This window comes from Triturus cristatus, chromosome 6 (assembly GCF_964204655.1).
Source record: "Triturus cristatus chromosome 6, aTriCri1.1, whole genome shotgun sequence".
Taxonomy (NCBI): Eukaryota; Metazoa; Chordata; class Amphibia; order Caudata; family Salamandridae; genus Triturus; species Triturus cristatus.
The window spans coordinates 402,697,174-402,710,517 of NC_140589.1; the positions used below are offsets into that span (position 1 = coordinate 402,697,174).

General features: G+C 40.3%; 1 protein-coding gene across 1 annotated transcript in view; it reads left to right on the plus strand.

Moving 5' to 3' along the window:
• The window catches only part of DLGAP2 (DLG associated protein 2), a 1,278,043-nt gene extending 1,267,283 nt beyond the window's left edge, over positions 1-10,760 (plus strand). Inside the window, exon 13 of the mRNA XM_085610808.1 lies at positions 7,391-10,760. Within this exon, the coding sequence (XP_085466934.1) occupies positions 7,391-7,609 (219 nt within the window). The 3' untranslated portion in view covers positions 7,610-10,760. The remainder of the gene's footprint in view (positions 1-7,390) is intronic.
• Positions 10,761-13,344: the final 2,584 nt, after the last annotated feature.

The window sequence follows — 13,344 nt, forward strand, 5'->3', positions numbered from 1 at the left end:
GCCTGGTGGCAAAGCTAAGAACTGCCTCTGTAGCTCTGTGAGAGCAGCAGCCCTAATAGACTTCAGTGGACCCCAAGTAAGTTTCTCATCAAATGGTATCCCAAAATAAGAGAATGTGGGAACAGTGCTAACTTCAATATTATTCACTCTGAAGGCAATACGTTCCTTTTTTTCTGGATCTAAAAACCATTACATGGCTTTTTTGCCTGATTGACCTCAAGGTCCAAACTAGCCATAAATGTGCAAACTCGGTCAAGCAATCACTGTAGGCCAGTTGCCGTCCTGGCTATTAAAACAATATTGTCGGCATAAATTAGTGCCAGGGCACTATGTTTGCCTAGGCGGACAATCAACATTAAGGTCCAATAGTTGTATTTCTAAGCCATTTACATATGAAGAGAAAGGGGGCCAAGACACAGCCCTGGTGTACACCTCTGGCAAGTTTGAAAGATTGTGTTTCCCCCCGCCCCCCAAGACCATATCTCACACTTGGGGTCACCTCTATATGAATGACAATATTTGGCTATACCCCAAGATCTAGCATAATACTCCACAGTTTGGTCCTGTTTACAGAATCAAAGGCTGAGCTCAGATACATGAATGCTAGGTACAGCTTGCCTCTCTTGGCCACAGTATATTTGCTTATTACAAGACATAAATTGAGGCACAGCTCAATTGTCCCTAAGCCAGGGCAAAAAACAAATTGGAGCTCTGAGAGCACATTGTGCACATTTACCCAAGTTTGCAGACGTTCCAGCAAAATTCTACCCATTATCTTGACAGTTGAATTCATCATTGATATTGGGTGGTAACACTGCGGGTTTCCCTTGGAACATTTTTTAAACATATGGATAATGGTTGCATGAGACCAGACCTTTGGTGGACACGTAATTAAGATGACCTTATGAACGTTTGTCAAAAGGGAAGCCCACAACAGTATGTTTGCCTAAAAAAGATTGGCCAGTATCCTGTCCGGCCGGGAGCTTTCCCCACAGGGCATCTGTATATTGCTGCTATTACGTCACTCATTTCAGTCTCCAATCCTGAAGATGGCATAGCCAAGGGCAGAGAAAGACCTGGGGATACTCGGTTCGGCATTACATTTGCATCTGCAGAGGTTGAACCCGCCATGGAGGCAGGGTCAGAATAAATATGAGTAAAATGTGCAACCCAATTTTCTGGTGGAATCACTGTGTCGAGCTCAGATTTCTGTGTTTTCTCAAAGTAATTGGGATTCACCGTCATCCAAAAAGCTTTTCCATCATTCAGATCGCTAGCCTGTATTAGTGAGTTGAAAGCTTCCTCGCTACGGGCTGTCTTCCGCGCGCTTAAAGCTTTCTTACACACTGTCCTGCAACTGCGGACCTGCTCCAGATTCTTGGGGACTTCTTTAAGGGCTACCAACAGCTGAGTGTGATCCTTGGTACCATTGGCATCAAATCATTTGGCTTGCTTCCTGTCGTTAAGTGTGTTTGGGAGCATGAGCATGTTACGTGCTGTTTCACAGATTCTAACTGATCCGTTCGATAACTCACACCCTCATTCTCACCTAAGCATATCGGGGAGCCAGGGAGTGTTACGCTCAGCAGAGCAGACTAAAAGGAATCATTATCCACATTTGTCCAGCTCATAATCCCTCCTTTGTTCTTGGAGTGGGACAGCGGATGAGGATTGGCATTTAGCTGCCTCTTAGCAAAGAAGGAGTCCCAGATTGATAATGCCAAAAGCCTATGATCACTGAGCAGAGACGGCTACCCCTCCCAATAAAAGTGGGGGGAATAACTGGGTCAACGCTCAGAGAATCAAAGGCAAATACTAAGCTATACTTCATGAGCACCAGGTTGAGTTCATCCCCAAACAGGCTATGGGCGAAATGGATAATAGAATCCCCAGCATCATCCACCAGCCCACAAGACTTGGTTGAAGATAGATGGTAATGCTTCATATTAAAAATCCCCCCAAAAATAACCACATATCTGCCTCTTATGTTTCTTACAGAACTATCAATATCCTCATGCAGAAATGTTGCCATTTCAACATGGCTTGGATGAAAAACATTGTTACAAGTATTTATTGGTGACATCTGCTTGATTAGACCCTGTAGCGAAATGAGTAAGTAGTGAACAGAACAAAAGCTTGACCATTTAACCTGAGCTGGGAACGTATGGGAAATAAAAGTAATAAGACCTCCCTTTGCCCAGCACATGGAACCTGGGATCGCCAGAGTAAAATAAGTAGCAAAGGTATCGCCAGATACAGGGTCTGTTAGCCAAGTCTCCTGTGGCGCAGAGTACTGCATATCATTAAGTAAATGTATGTAAATCTAGATTATCCGACTTGTTTGCCAAACCAGCCACATTCCAGGAGGCTTTCATTATCGATTTGCCGGTGTTTTTCCAGAGCCATTGCCCAAGGTATTTCTCTCAGTGGGGGTAAAAGGGTTTACTAGACCTACTCTAGGTCTAGCCAGCCCATGACCAATATTTGAACAGCCTTGTCTAGAAGTGGTAGCTTTGGCAGAAAGTCAATCCAGCTGGTGCAACTGTAGGATGGATTGCAAATCTATTTGAGATCGTGACTGGATAAGAGTAGTTCATAAGGATTTATGTTCTGCCAAGGGGTCTGTAAAAAAAAGCCCAGCGGGAGTGCTTCAACTGGCGAAGAAGTATACTTCATAACGTTGAACCTGCTTAAAATGTCTGCTCTGTTTTCGAAATTAATAACGATCAAGTAGCTTTTATCAGATTTCAGGGTATTTCCTACCCATGAGACTTCCGGACAAGATTAATCTGGCTACGAAATAGCCCTGGACCCCCCAACCTTCCATTAACCCAATGCACCACGTTATTTGCCAATTGATCATGATCCTCCTGTATATCATGGTTCATGGTGGGGAGGGTGTGGGGGCACCTTTCAAGATCAAAATGAAGGGGGTAGCTTGGGGGGGGTAGTTGTAGTGTGAGGTAGCTTCAAGAGCAAGGGCTCTTGAGTACATCCAGATCTGTTGCTCATCGAGCCAGGGGGGCCCTTTAGTTTGCTCCGGATCTCCATCGCTCTCATCCAGGCAGCCTTGTCATCTGAGAGATGTCTCCATGGGTTCGTGTCTGTCCCCTTTTGATTGGTTGATCCACCCAGCAGAGGTGCTGGAGTGCACAACAGGGTGGATGGCACTGTGATCGGAAGAGGGCCCCCAGAGGTAACCCTGCAGAACGATGTTTCACGAAAGCGATGATCAAGTTGGTCAATACTTCCTTGATTTTCTGAAGGCGAGACAAAATCAGCCTCAAGGCTGCAGTAAAAGATGTTAACACATACTTAAAAATCTCCTTAACTAGGTCAGGTACTAAGTCCCCTACTTTGCTCATGCTTTTACAGCTAGGGTCTAGTCCTGGGCTTTGCAGTAACATCGTGGGTCCAGGACACTGTGTCTTAGATTTTCACCCGTCCACTTTCTTCCTCTTACCCCCTTGACTCTTTGATTTGCCCGTTAACAGGTATTTGGGCTTGGAACTGTACCCCCTCAGAGTGACCAGTGAGCTCAACAACTGTGGTAAAGTCAGGGCCGATTGTACTGTTTAGAACACCTAGGGGCATATTTACAAGCCCCTCAGAGCCACCGAAGCGTCACTTTTTTTGATCCTCTGGTGGCGCATCGCCATTTTCCATATATACAAGGTGTCGCTAAGCCACTTTGCATGACTTAATGCCACCTTGTAAATATGCCTTTTTCAACTGCAGTCCTCTGCGGCAAAGGGGCATGCAATGGGTGATGCTGTGGGTGTTCCACCGTAAAACATATTGCCTTTTGACGCTGCCCCAGATTTACAAAGCTGAGGCAGTGCCAAAAATGAATGCCATTGAATACCAGGCATTAAAATAGGAGAAATTATTAATTTCACCTCTTTTTGCTCTTTTCATGTGTGCTGCAGCACACAAGGATGTGGAAATTGCCTTTATTGATTGTTTATGTGTGGGAAGGTGTCCATTCCTGCTCATAAACAATCGTGTCTGCAGCACAGGCAACATGGCAGCAGGGCGCCTGCGCTGGCGCTAGGCAGCTTTTATTGCACCAGCGCTAGGTGAAACACAGGGGTGCACCGTATTCTTGTGAATATGGTGCATCTTTGAAGTTTGAAAATGTCGGAGCGCGGCGCTGCCAAGTTTGGGTCATCTCAGTGCTCCGACATTTTCTTCTGAATATGGTATGATTGGATCAAGGCCCTCATCAGCATTATAAACATTTATTTTTGAGTTCCTATTACTTCTATAGAATGGTCTTTCCTGTAATAATGGCGCTTCTTCAGTTTTACAATAATTTTTCTTGAATTCGCTGAGATTTTTCTCATGACATATTTCTGTCTATTGTTAAATTGGTTGGAAATTGTTTTATTTATTTCCTAATTGTAATGTTGTCTTAGTATTGTTGAATATTTACCACAGGCATTGTTATCACTGAAATTCTAGTGATTGCGCCAAGCTCCCAGGGGTAAGCCACAAGGTTTCATATGGTTTTACTGCAAGAAATCCGATTGTTTTCACGTGGTGGGAGCACTGTCACAGCTCCTACAAAGACTGCAGCCTCCCTCTCGCATCCATCAACCCCCTATATAGTATGAAAGTATAACAGGGTATCTTCTAAAGGCTAAATCAACCAAATCAGGTTCAGAAATGACTAGTACTACTGAGGGCCATAGCCAGATCCCTCCCCTACATTGCTTATCCTGCTGTCTGTGAAAGGTGGTTTGAATGCTTCTCCAGCAAAAGTACGCAACTACCTGATTCTCACACAGCTGTTAATCATATGCATTTAATTAACCTCCGTTTTCCCACAAAAGATGTTTCAAGGTTTTGCTAAGTGTTGTTTTCCCTCCTTAAAGAGTTTTTTCATTCATATGTGGCAAGCTCTCTGTCATTTAGTCTGCTGATTTAATGTAGAAGCAGGGTATTTTTGCTAAGTTCAAACTCATTACGAATTACATGTAAACTTGTATTGAAATACACTGTTCAGAAGTACATTGTTAAAGCACTCCGGAGACTCCAAGGGTTGCCTTGATCTTGCGGCCCCCATCCTATAAAAGCTTCAATATTCACGGGTGATTGGCTGGCAAGTGGGTGTACATTTGAAACTTGAGGTTTACAAAATGTCCATGTTAAGGGCTGGATTGTTGGATTTACACACATTATCAGTGAAAAGCTGGTGATTTTAATACTTTATTTAATTCAAGCAGGCAAAATTGGAGGTACACACAATGTGCTACCAATACCTACATGCATGGAAAGAACAATAAACTTGTGAAGACATTACTTCTTCTCATATGCTGTCTGGTCACTGCTTTTCAGCATATTGTTGAACTAACTAACTTGAGATCCAGCCACCTTGAATCTGTTGTGTTTAGAAGTACATGTATGGCCCTTCTAGCTGGAGTAGGGATATCTGATTACTCTTCCCTCGTTTATGCCTTTATACAGTTTTTTACATAGTTTGGGGCTCCCCAAAGAAAAAGTGTTATTCATACAGTGACAAAACCCTTGGAAAGAACTAGAGATACAAAGCAGGAAACTTGTTCGTTGCCCTACTTTGTCATTGCTATTTGCGCACACCTTAGCATTTTATTAGGCGGGTATACACTTGGGGGCATATTTACAAAATTGCCACACAGTACAGTATAGCAAGTCACCTGTGCTGCACTGCATGACAAGGAAATGGCAGAAATGTACAGTATTTAGGTCAATACATCGCATTCCTCTCCTTTCCCCCTGCTCTGGCACCCTTTGGCAGCATAGAGCAAACTCAGCCACCCTTGAACCATGGTGCAAGCGTGCCTCTGTTGCATGAAGGACTGATTTTGTGCAGGAAGGGGCACCTTCCTGCACATAACCTATCCCCTGAGGCATATTCCTCTTTCTGTGTGTGCTATGTGCAGCACACATAGAAACAGGAAGTAACAAGGAGAAATAAATGTTTTTTTCCTCCTTACACCTCCCCTGTGAAGGCGTATCGTTTTGGCGCATTCCCAGGTTTCACAACTCTGGTAAATTTGGGAACACATCAAAATCCATGGGAGCTTTACTCCAGGTTTATGGAGCCACTCAGGCCATGCAAAGGGACCTTACATAGCATCATAAATCTCACTTAAGGTTTGCGTTGCGCAAGTACCCCTTCGCGTGGTGCAAACACAATGCAAACCGGGTCATAAATATGCCCCTCGAAGGTTATCATGATTTTGCCCACACCAGGATGGTGTAAGCAGAAAATATTTTGATGAAAGACATGTTATGCTCTACTCAGTCTAATGCTGGTATCTCGGGGTATGTCCTCACATAGGAAAGTCTTCAGTGATATTTTCCCAAAAACCTTTCTGCCTCTCACCTAATTTTAAGAGATTTTTTGCAACATTTTGGTGAAAATTTCAGGGAGATAATTACAAAAATTACACAAAAGCTTACACACCGGCTTAGACACGACACACTGTCCCAGTAGTTATATTTGCATATAGTACTGATTGGTGTGTATGCAAATGTTCCTTATAGGATGCTCATTTATCTGCCATAGGTATGACAGTACTGAAGACAATGCCAGGGTGCATTAATGCGTGTACTTATGCAGATGGGCACATGTGCACTGCTCTGAAAAGTTTTGTTCTATGGCACATATAGTCCCAGATTCACAATGGTTTAGCGTTGGTTTAGTGTAACTTTTTTAAGCTAACATTGACGCTAAACCTCTTTGGGTATTAACAAACAAACGCTGATCGGATTTAGTATTTGTTTGTATGGGAAAGTAGCGCAAAGCAGCGCGAAATGCTGCTTTGCATTACCTTACATAAGTGTTATATGGGCGTTCCCATGCAACCACCCATGCTTCTTGACGCTAAACCCTATATACTAACTTGAGTAGACAGGGGTTAGTATCAAAAACTAATGCCACTGGAAAGCAGGCATTAACAGGAGAAATGTTTTAATTTCTCCAAGTTTGCATGCGTGCTGCACTGTGCATCATACATACAAAGTAGGAAAAGCTTTAAGGTGTGTCTAGCCATAGTATTTTGTACAGGAAGGGGAACCTTCCTGTACAAAACCTATGGTAGACTCAGGCACGCACTCTAGCACTATGGTGCCAAGGTGTTTGCCTGGCGCACGGCAGCTGAAATCAGCCCCAACGCTATGGACAGGGGAGGAGAGAGCCATATCTCTGTGAATATGGCACTCTCCTGCGCTCTCCCTGTCACGCAACGCAGCACAGCATTTTTTGCTCCTGCGCTGCGTTCTGTGACACCTTTCAGAATCTGGGCACTATTGTGATATTTTCAAATAATCATGAAACAGGGCATAATGTATTTTTGTGGTGATTTTGTGACTAATATGTTTCTCTTTTCATATATTTTGCTAGGATGACAAGAAGATTCCTCCTCCGATACCAAAGAAGCCTCCAAGGGGAAAGTTCCCCATCACAAGAGAGAAGTCATTAGACTTACCTGACCGACAGCGCCAGGAGGCAAGGAGACGGCTAATGGCTGTCAAGAGAGCAGCCTCTTTCCGACAAAATTCAGCCTCAGAGCGTGCAGACAGCATTGAAATCTATATCCCGGAAGCTCAAACTAGGCTTTGAAAGTGCAGCACTGAAAAAAACTCCTTTTTTTAAAAACATATCTATAAAGTTTATCAGTTCCTTCGTCATTTTTGTCATATTCCTTCCACTGAATATGCCCTTGCTATTGTGTCCTTTGTGCCAAAAGTGCAGTGGGAGTCTTTTGATTTTCTCAGAGCTAGTTGAGCTCACTGCAATGACTACAACCTTTTGTATTTAGTATCAAACATTACAACAAGCAACAATGGATAGGGCTTCAAGAGGCACTACTTATCCAGTACATTCTCAGAGGACAACGGAATACACCTGCTGAGATGGAACCCGGCTTAACGTTTTTGGTTATTTATATTTTTATAAAAAATCATGTGACAATTAGGAATAGGAATACCAAACTAAATGGGTGCATCTCACCATCCTCTCGAGGCATTAGCTATTCCAGTAGAAGGTGCTACACATCTAAAGTGCAGGAGAGAAAGAGCCCATCGATATTTCTGACCTCTAGCTTTCTTTCTTGGAATCCAGCTGAAGACCTCGCCCTTTGTATTCTGCCAAGCTCCTCCTGCAAAGCCACAGCCAGTCTCCGATGTCACATCAAACCTGTGGAACTGAGCATGGTTCTGAAGCCAATCATACACCACTGTCAGGTGGTTCAGAATGAGAAGCGTACAAGGGTGGGTCTATCAGGAATATGTCGTGTATAATGTTTGCTGGATACTGTTTCATAACACTTATACAATTTATAAATATATATATAAATATATATGTGTAATTTTAATGCAAGGGGACTTAAGGGGAAGGGTGAAAGGGAAATGAATGCCTTAAACATTTTGGTTTTCTGTAGCAAGAAGTGTGAAGTGGAAAGCTATACTTACTCCTATAGAACATTCATTTCTGATTTATATTTTGGCTGTCCATTATTTGTTAATTTTGCACAGTTTCATTTTTTACTTTTTATACAGTCATTGTTTTCTTTTTAGCTATATGTGAATTTAAATCTCAGACAATGCTTTATCAATTGATTTGCCAGGGTATCCTTGAAAAATATGAATGTTTGCTTGTTTAAAATACCAGTTGTGATATTGTATTAGCCAGTTTAAAAATTATGAATGTAAGTGGTAAGTAAATCTAAGTTTAAATGGTTATTTTAAGGTACAGTGAAGGTGCAATGTGCGATACATTTGTATTTTTTCAGAAATCATTTTCCTATGCAGTGTCACAAAGCAAGACTCCCTTGTTTAAGACTTACCGAAAAGAATTCAAAACTTAGCAAAAGACTTCCAGCCATTGAATCTGAAGTGTTTTTAGTGTTATACTCCTGAGTAACACAAACAAATACGTAAATCACCACAGTCCAAAGATTGAGACCTTTTCCCTTTGAGGTTGTCATTGACAGTCCTAGAAAAAGCCAGTTCAGATGCCTGCTCCCCACCCCAATCATCCACGGGGTGGAGGCAGTGTTCTTTAAAAATGGCCAAGCCATTTGGATTCTGACTTGAGGTTTCCATTCTGTAGACTCCAGACTTGAACCTTCCTTCATCATGGTCATAGTCTGTTCCTGCAATTTAAACAGTTACCATATCAGTTGGTGAAAGTTCAATATGAAACTGAAACTGTACTCAAATGTCTGCCAAGTTTCAGAAGTACCTCATGCCCTCCAAAATGATCTTGTGAAAAGTGAAGATGTGAGCTGCACATATAAAATATGTTAAAACCATATCAAAATATGATCAACATATTAACAAGCTTACCTGAGTCCTGTTGAACTCCGACTCACAGAATAATAAAATAGGCAAATCTAAATTAGAGTGATATTCCCTGATACAAAAGAGGGGTAGCAGTAGACTGACCATCAACAGTCCTTAAATGTTAATCTGCTTTCTTAACATCATTTTGCATCATAAGTCTTAAAAGAATTATACACTACAAATCCCATAACTCACAGACCAAGATGCTTGGGGACTAATAATATGACTGCAGATTACCACTTACTGTAAACAAAGAAAGCTATGTCTTTCAAAACAATCCTGTCATTCCTTTGATAAATCCTTTCAGTTAGCCACAGGCAAAAGAGAAACTTTCTTATACTCCAGCACTTTTGTTTATTTAACTTGATGAGCACTTTAAATATATAGTCAAAACATCCTGAACTGTGCATAATATAGCATATACTAGACAGCTTCCTTATATTACTTTTTCTGGGACACAATATGTACAATTAAGCATGAGTTATATTTGCCCACAGCGGAAATAGGCATGATTTTAGCTTAAAATATGAATTTTTCAAGTTCAGTGGTTGAGATTTCAGTTAGAAGAAAGCCTTTAAAATGAATCGCTTTCCTGAAACATATGTAGATATACATATATATTACCAAACAGCCTTATGACAGTTGGACACATAGAAAAGCAATTAAAGATGAATGTATAATTGTCAGAGATGAATAACAATCCCTTAAAGATCAGCTATAAATTAGAACATAGTCCATGGTATTCAGTTATTTTCAAGAAGGTGACAAATGCAAAACGTGTACACTGAAACGTGTTTCCTACATTAGTTATTCTTTTTTGAAAACATTTATTTGGAGGTACAGGAGGGGAACAAATGTTTTTAATGCTGGAATGATATGTTACTGAAAGTTAAGCTGCTAATTAGTCATTCACAGATAAACTATGAACACAGATATTTCCCAGATGTGGGAAACATAAATTGATTCAATTTACATGTATCTCACCTATTTTCTTTTGAAATATATAGAAAGTTTGTACAAAGAAAGATTATTGTAAAAACTGATTGTAGCTGTTCAATCTGAAATTGAAACTTTATGTTACAGTGCTAACTTGGCGCAGTCCACAAAGATGTTTAATTTAATACCATATATTGAATATTTCAGGTATTTTGTTTTCACTATATTTTCGCTGAACAAGCTACTTTTGTGCTAAAAAAGGTCCTACGAACAAATCAGATCTACAAAGTTTGAGAATGTTCATGTATTTATTGATTATGATATTACAAATATACTCCTTTGGAAACAGTGAATTACCTATTTGTCTTTCTATGTTCCAAAGGGGGATATTTCTAAAAAGCCTATTTTTTATGGTAAAATGCTATCAGTGCATATTACATTTTTAAAGTGCAATATATTCAACTTTGTGCATAGGTAACATTCTATCAGTATAGGCAGATAATAAGCCATGTTTATCTATGTATTGTATATTTAATTAGCTGAAAAAAATAAAACAGATGTTTATAATACTTGTGTTTCAATTCAGTCAGCCGGCGCCTCCTCCAAGTGCTCCTCAAGATTAAATGGCTGCACCATGAGCCTTTATTGAGATCATGGCAAAGACTGTTATCACCACAGTTCACCCGGAGGAAGATTTCAAAGTTAGCATGGAAAGAAAACAGTAATTCAGCCATTCTTGGAAACAATACCATAAATATGATTTTCTATTAACCTAATTCTAAGTGTAATTTAAAATGTTTTTAATGAATGTTTTCTGTATATTATCAGAGACACATCAATCATCACGTACCTTTGGAAAATGTTACTTTTTCAGTAATATTACATATCCTCCATCTAACCATGTTATTAATGTAGTTTACCAATTATTTTAATACCTCCTAGACTGTACAGTGTTCTCTACACAACCCCGCAAAGCTCAAGCTTAATAAACAGAATTCTCTAATTGGCTTTACAAACCAAACCTGAACACTGAGGTTCTGGATTCTATACAACAAGATGAGCATTTATTCTCAGATTTAGAATGAGATTGCTGTAAACTGTAATTTATGTACATTTTGCGCTTACATCTTTAGGTAAAAATCATATATGATTTAAAATGTTAGTCATTTTATGAGGTTTTGAGGATGTCATGCCTAATCTTCTTGAATCAAAAAAAGGAGCTATAGAGGGAAAACGTGCCAGAACACCCTCCACTCAATTATCATTTAAACAAACAAGAACTGGCACCCAATAGCACATATTATTTTAATCTGGAATGGGAGGAGGAAAAACAAATTGATCAAAAACATCCGTCACCCATCTAATCACATGGTGTAGCCCCATCCAGTGTGCCACATATTCTAAAAATTCAAAAAGACAGAAAAGAGAGAGTGAACAGTCAGTCCTCCAAACAGTTTTATGGCTTATCTCACTTTACACACACCCCCTCCTTTTTCCAAGAGCTAGGTGACAAAAATTGTGTAAAGAAAGAGAAAGTATCTCACGTGCGCACCACCAGAGGAGCTACTGGTAGGTTCTCACCAGCTTGCCCACGTTCGTTTCATCATCGATAACTTTCTCATAGAGAAAAGTGATATGTCCAGTGAAGAGAAAGAAAAAAACACAAAGAATTGGTGTCCCCCGTGAAAAACAGAGACAAGGAAGTCTCAAAATCACAACATATGAAGAAAAGGGGTAGACTCAAAGTTATTATCTTTTTTATTCCAATTAAGGAGTCTATCCCGCAATTAAAAACACAGCATGTTGTATACCATATAAATGACGGCCAACATGTTTCATTGCCAATTTATTTGTGGCTAATTCATCAGGGCTAACGAGGTCAGCAATCACCTCCCTGGACACACAACAATAAAAAGAGACTGACGGACACAAAGAAAAACAAACAAGTTTGGTTAAAACAAGGGATGTCCACACATATATCCTCTTTGGTACATTTAAAAGCGATCATAGTCAATCCCATGATTATCGCATATGGTATTTACCTAGTGGGAGCCATGGGCCCACATACCAGCTCCCAACAGGTCAATGGGACGTGTACAATGTCTAATATCGCGTCCCTTTCAGAAAAGCACAGTCGTTGCTAGTGCTTGTGTCTGTGGAAAGAGAATACAGTTTAGTCAGTGATGGGCAAAATTGCTCCCTAGTTTCCAACACATCATCGTTCTTACTCTATGTAATGAGCTCCCTCATCAGCCCGTCAATGTTATCTTGGCTGGGACCCTCCCGAAAATATATGTGATGTCTCAAGGGGTATACACCAGGTAAGGAAGCTTTAAAAAACCAGACTCGTTTCCTCGGACCAGCCAATCCAGGGACACAATGATCATCCCACCCCATCGTGTGTCATGCTAAGGCATCCTGCACGAAAATAACTAATCTTATAACAAACCAACATCCCAGAAAAGTCTTGCAAAACTGGATCCGCATGGTGGCTAAGTGAAAAACAAATGTTAACAATTGTCCAAATTTCAACCTTTACATTGGGATAAAGAAATCAAAATTCCTATAATTTTTTAATAAAATTTATATTTTTAGACAAGCCACAGCTCTTCTGAGAGACAGCTCCTCAATCAAAAAACATAAGTGTCAATAAAAGAACTGCTACTGCTCTTCCTCATTTTAATTATACAAAAATGAGTCATTGCTCTCATCATATTATGAAAGTTATGTAATCATGCATTAAGACTGATTCATCAATTTAGAGCTCGGTGGTAATTAACAATCCTGTGACTTGAGTCACAAAATGGTATATCCACATTAGTAGAGATCCTCTAGGGCTATAACTGCTACCAGAGGTATAGCATGGCTGAGGTAGTGCTGTTTTCTACCTCAAATCAGAGGATTTTACCTTACCTCCCAACTCTAAAACAGGCCTTTGTAAGGAAAAAACAGTGAAATAATTAGTTTGTATCATTGTCGTTAATTTGAGCCCTAATAGGGCCCTACATAATCCTAACGGGTAGGGTTTCATGGCTCATATATGAACAACATTATATTAAAAGCATACAAGGATAA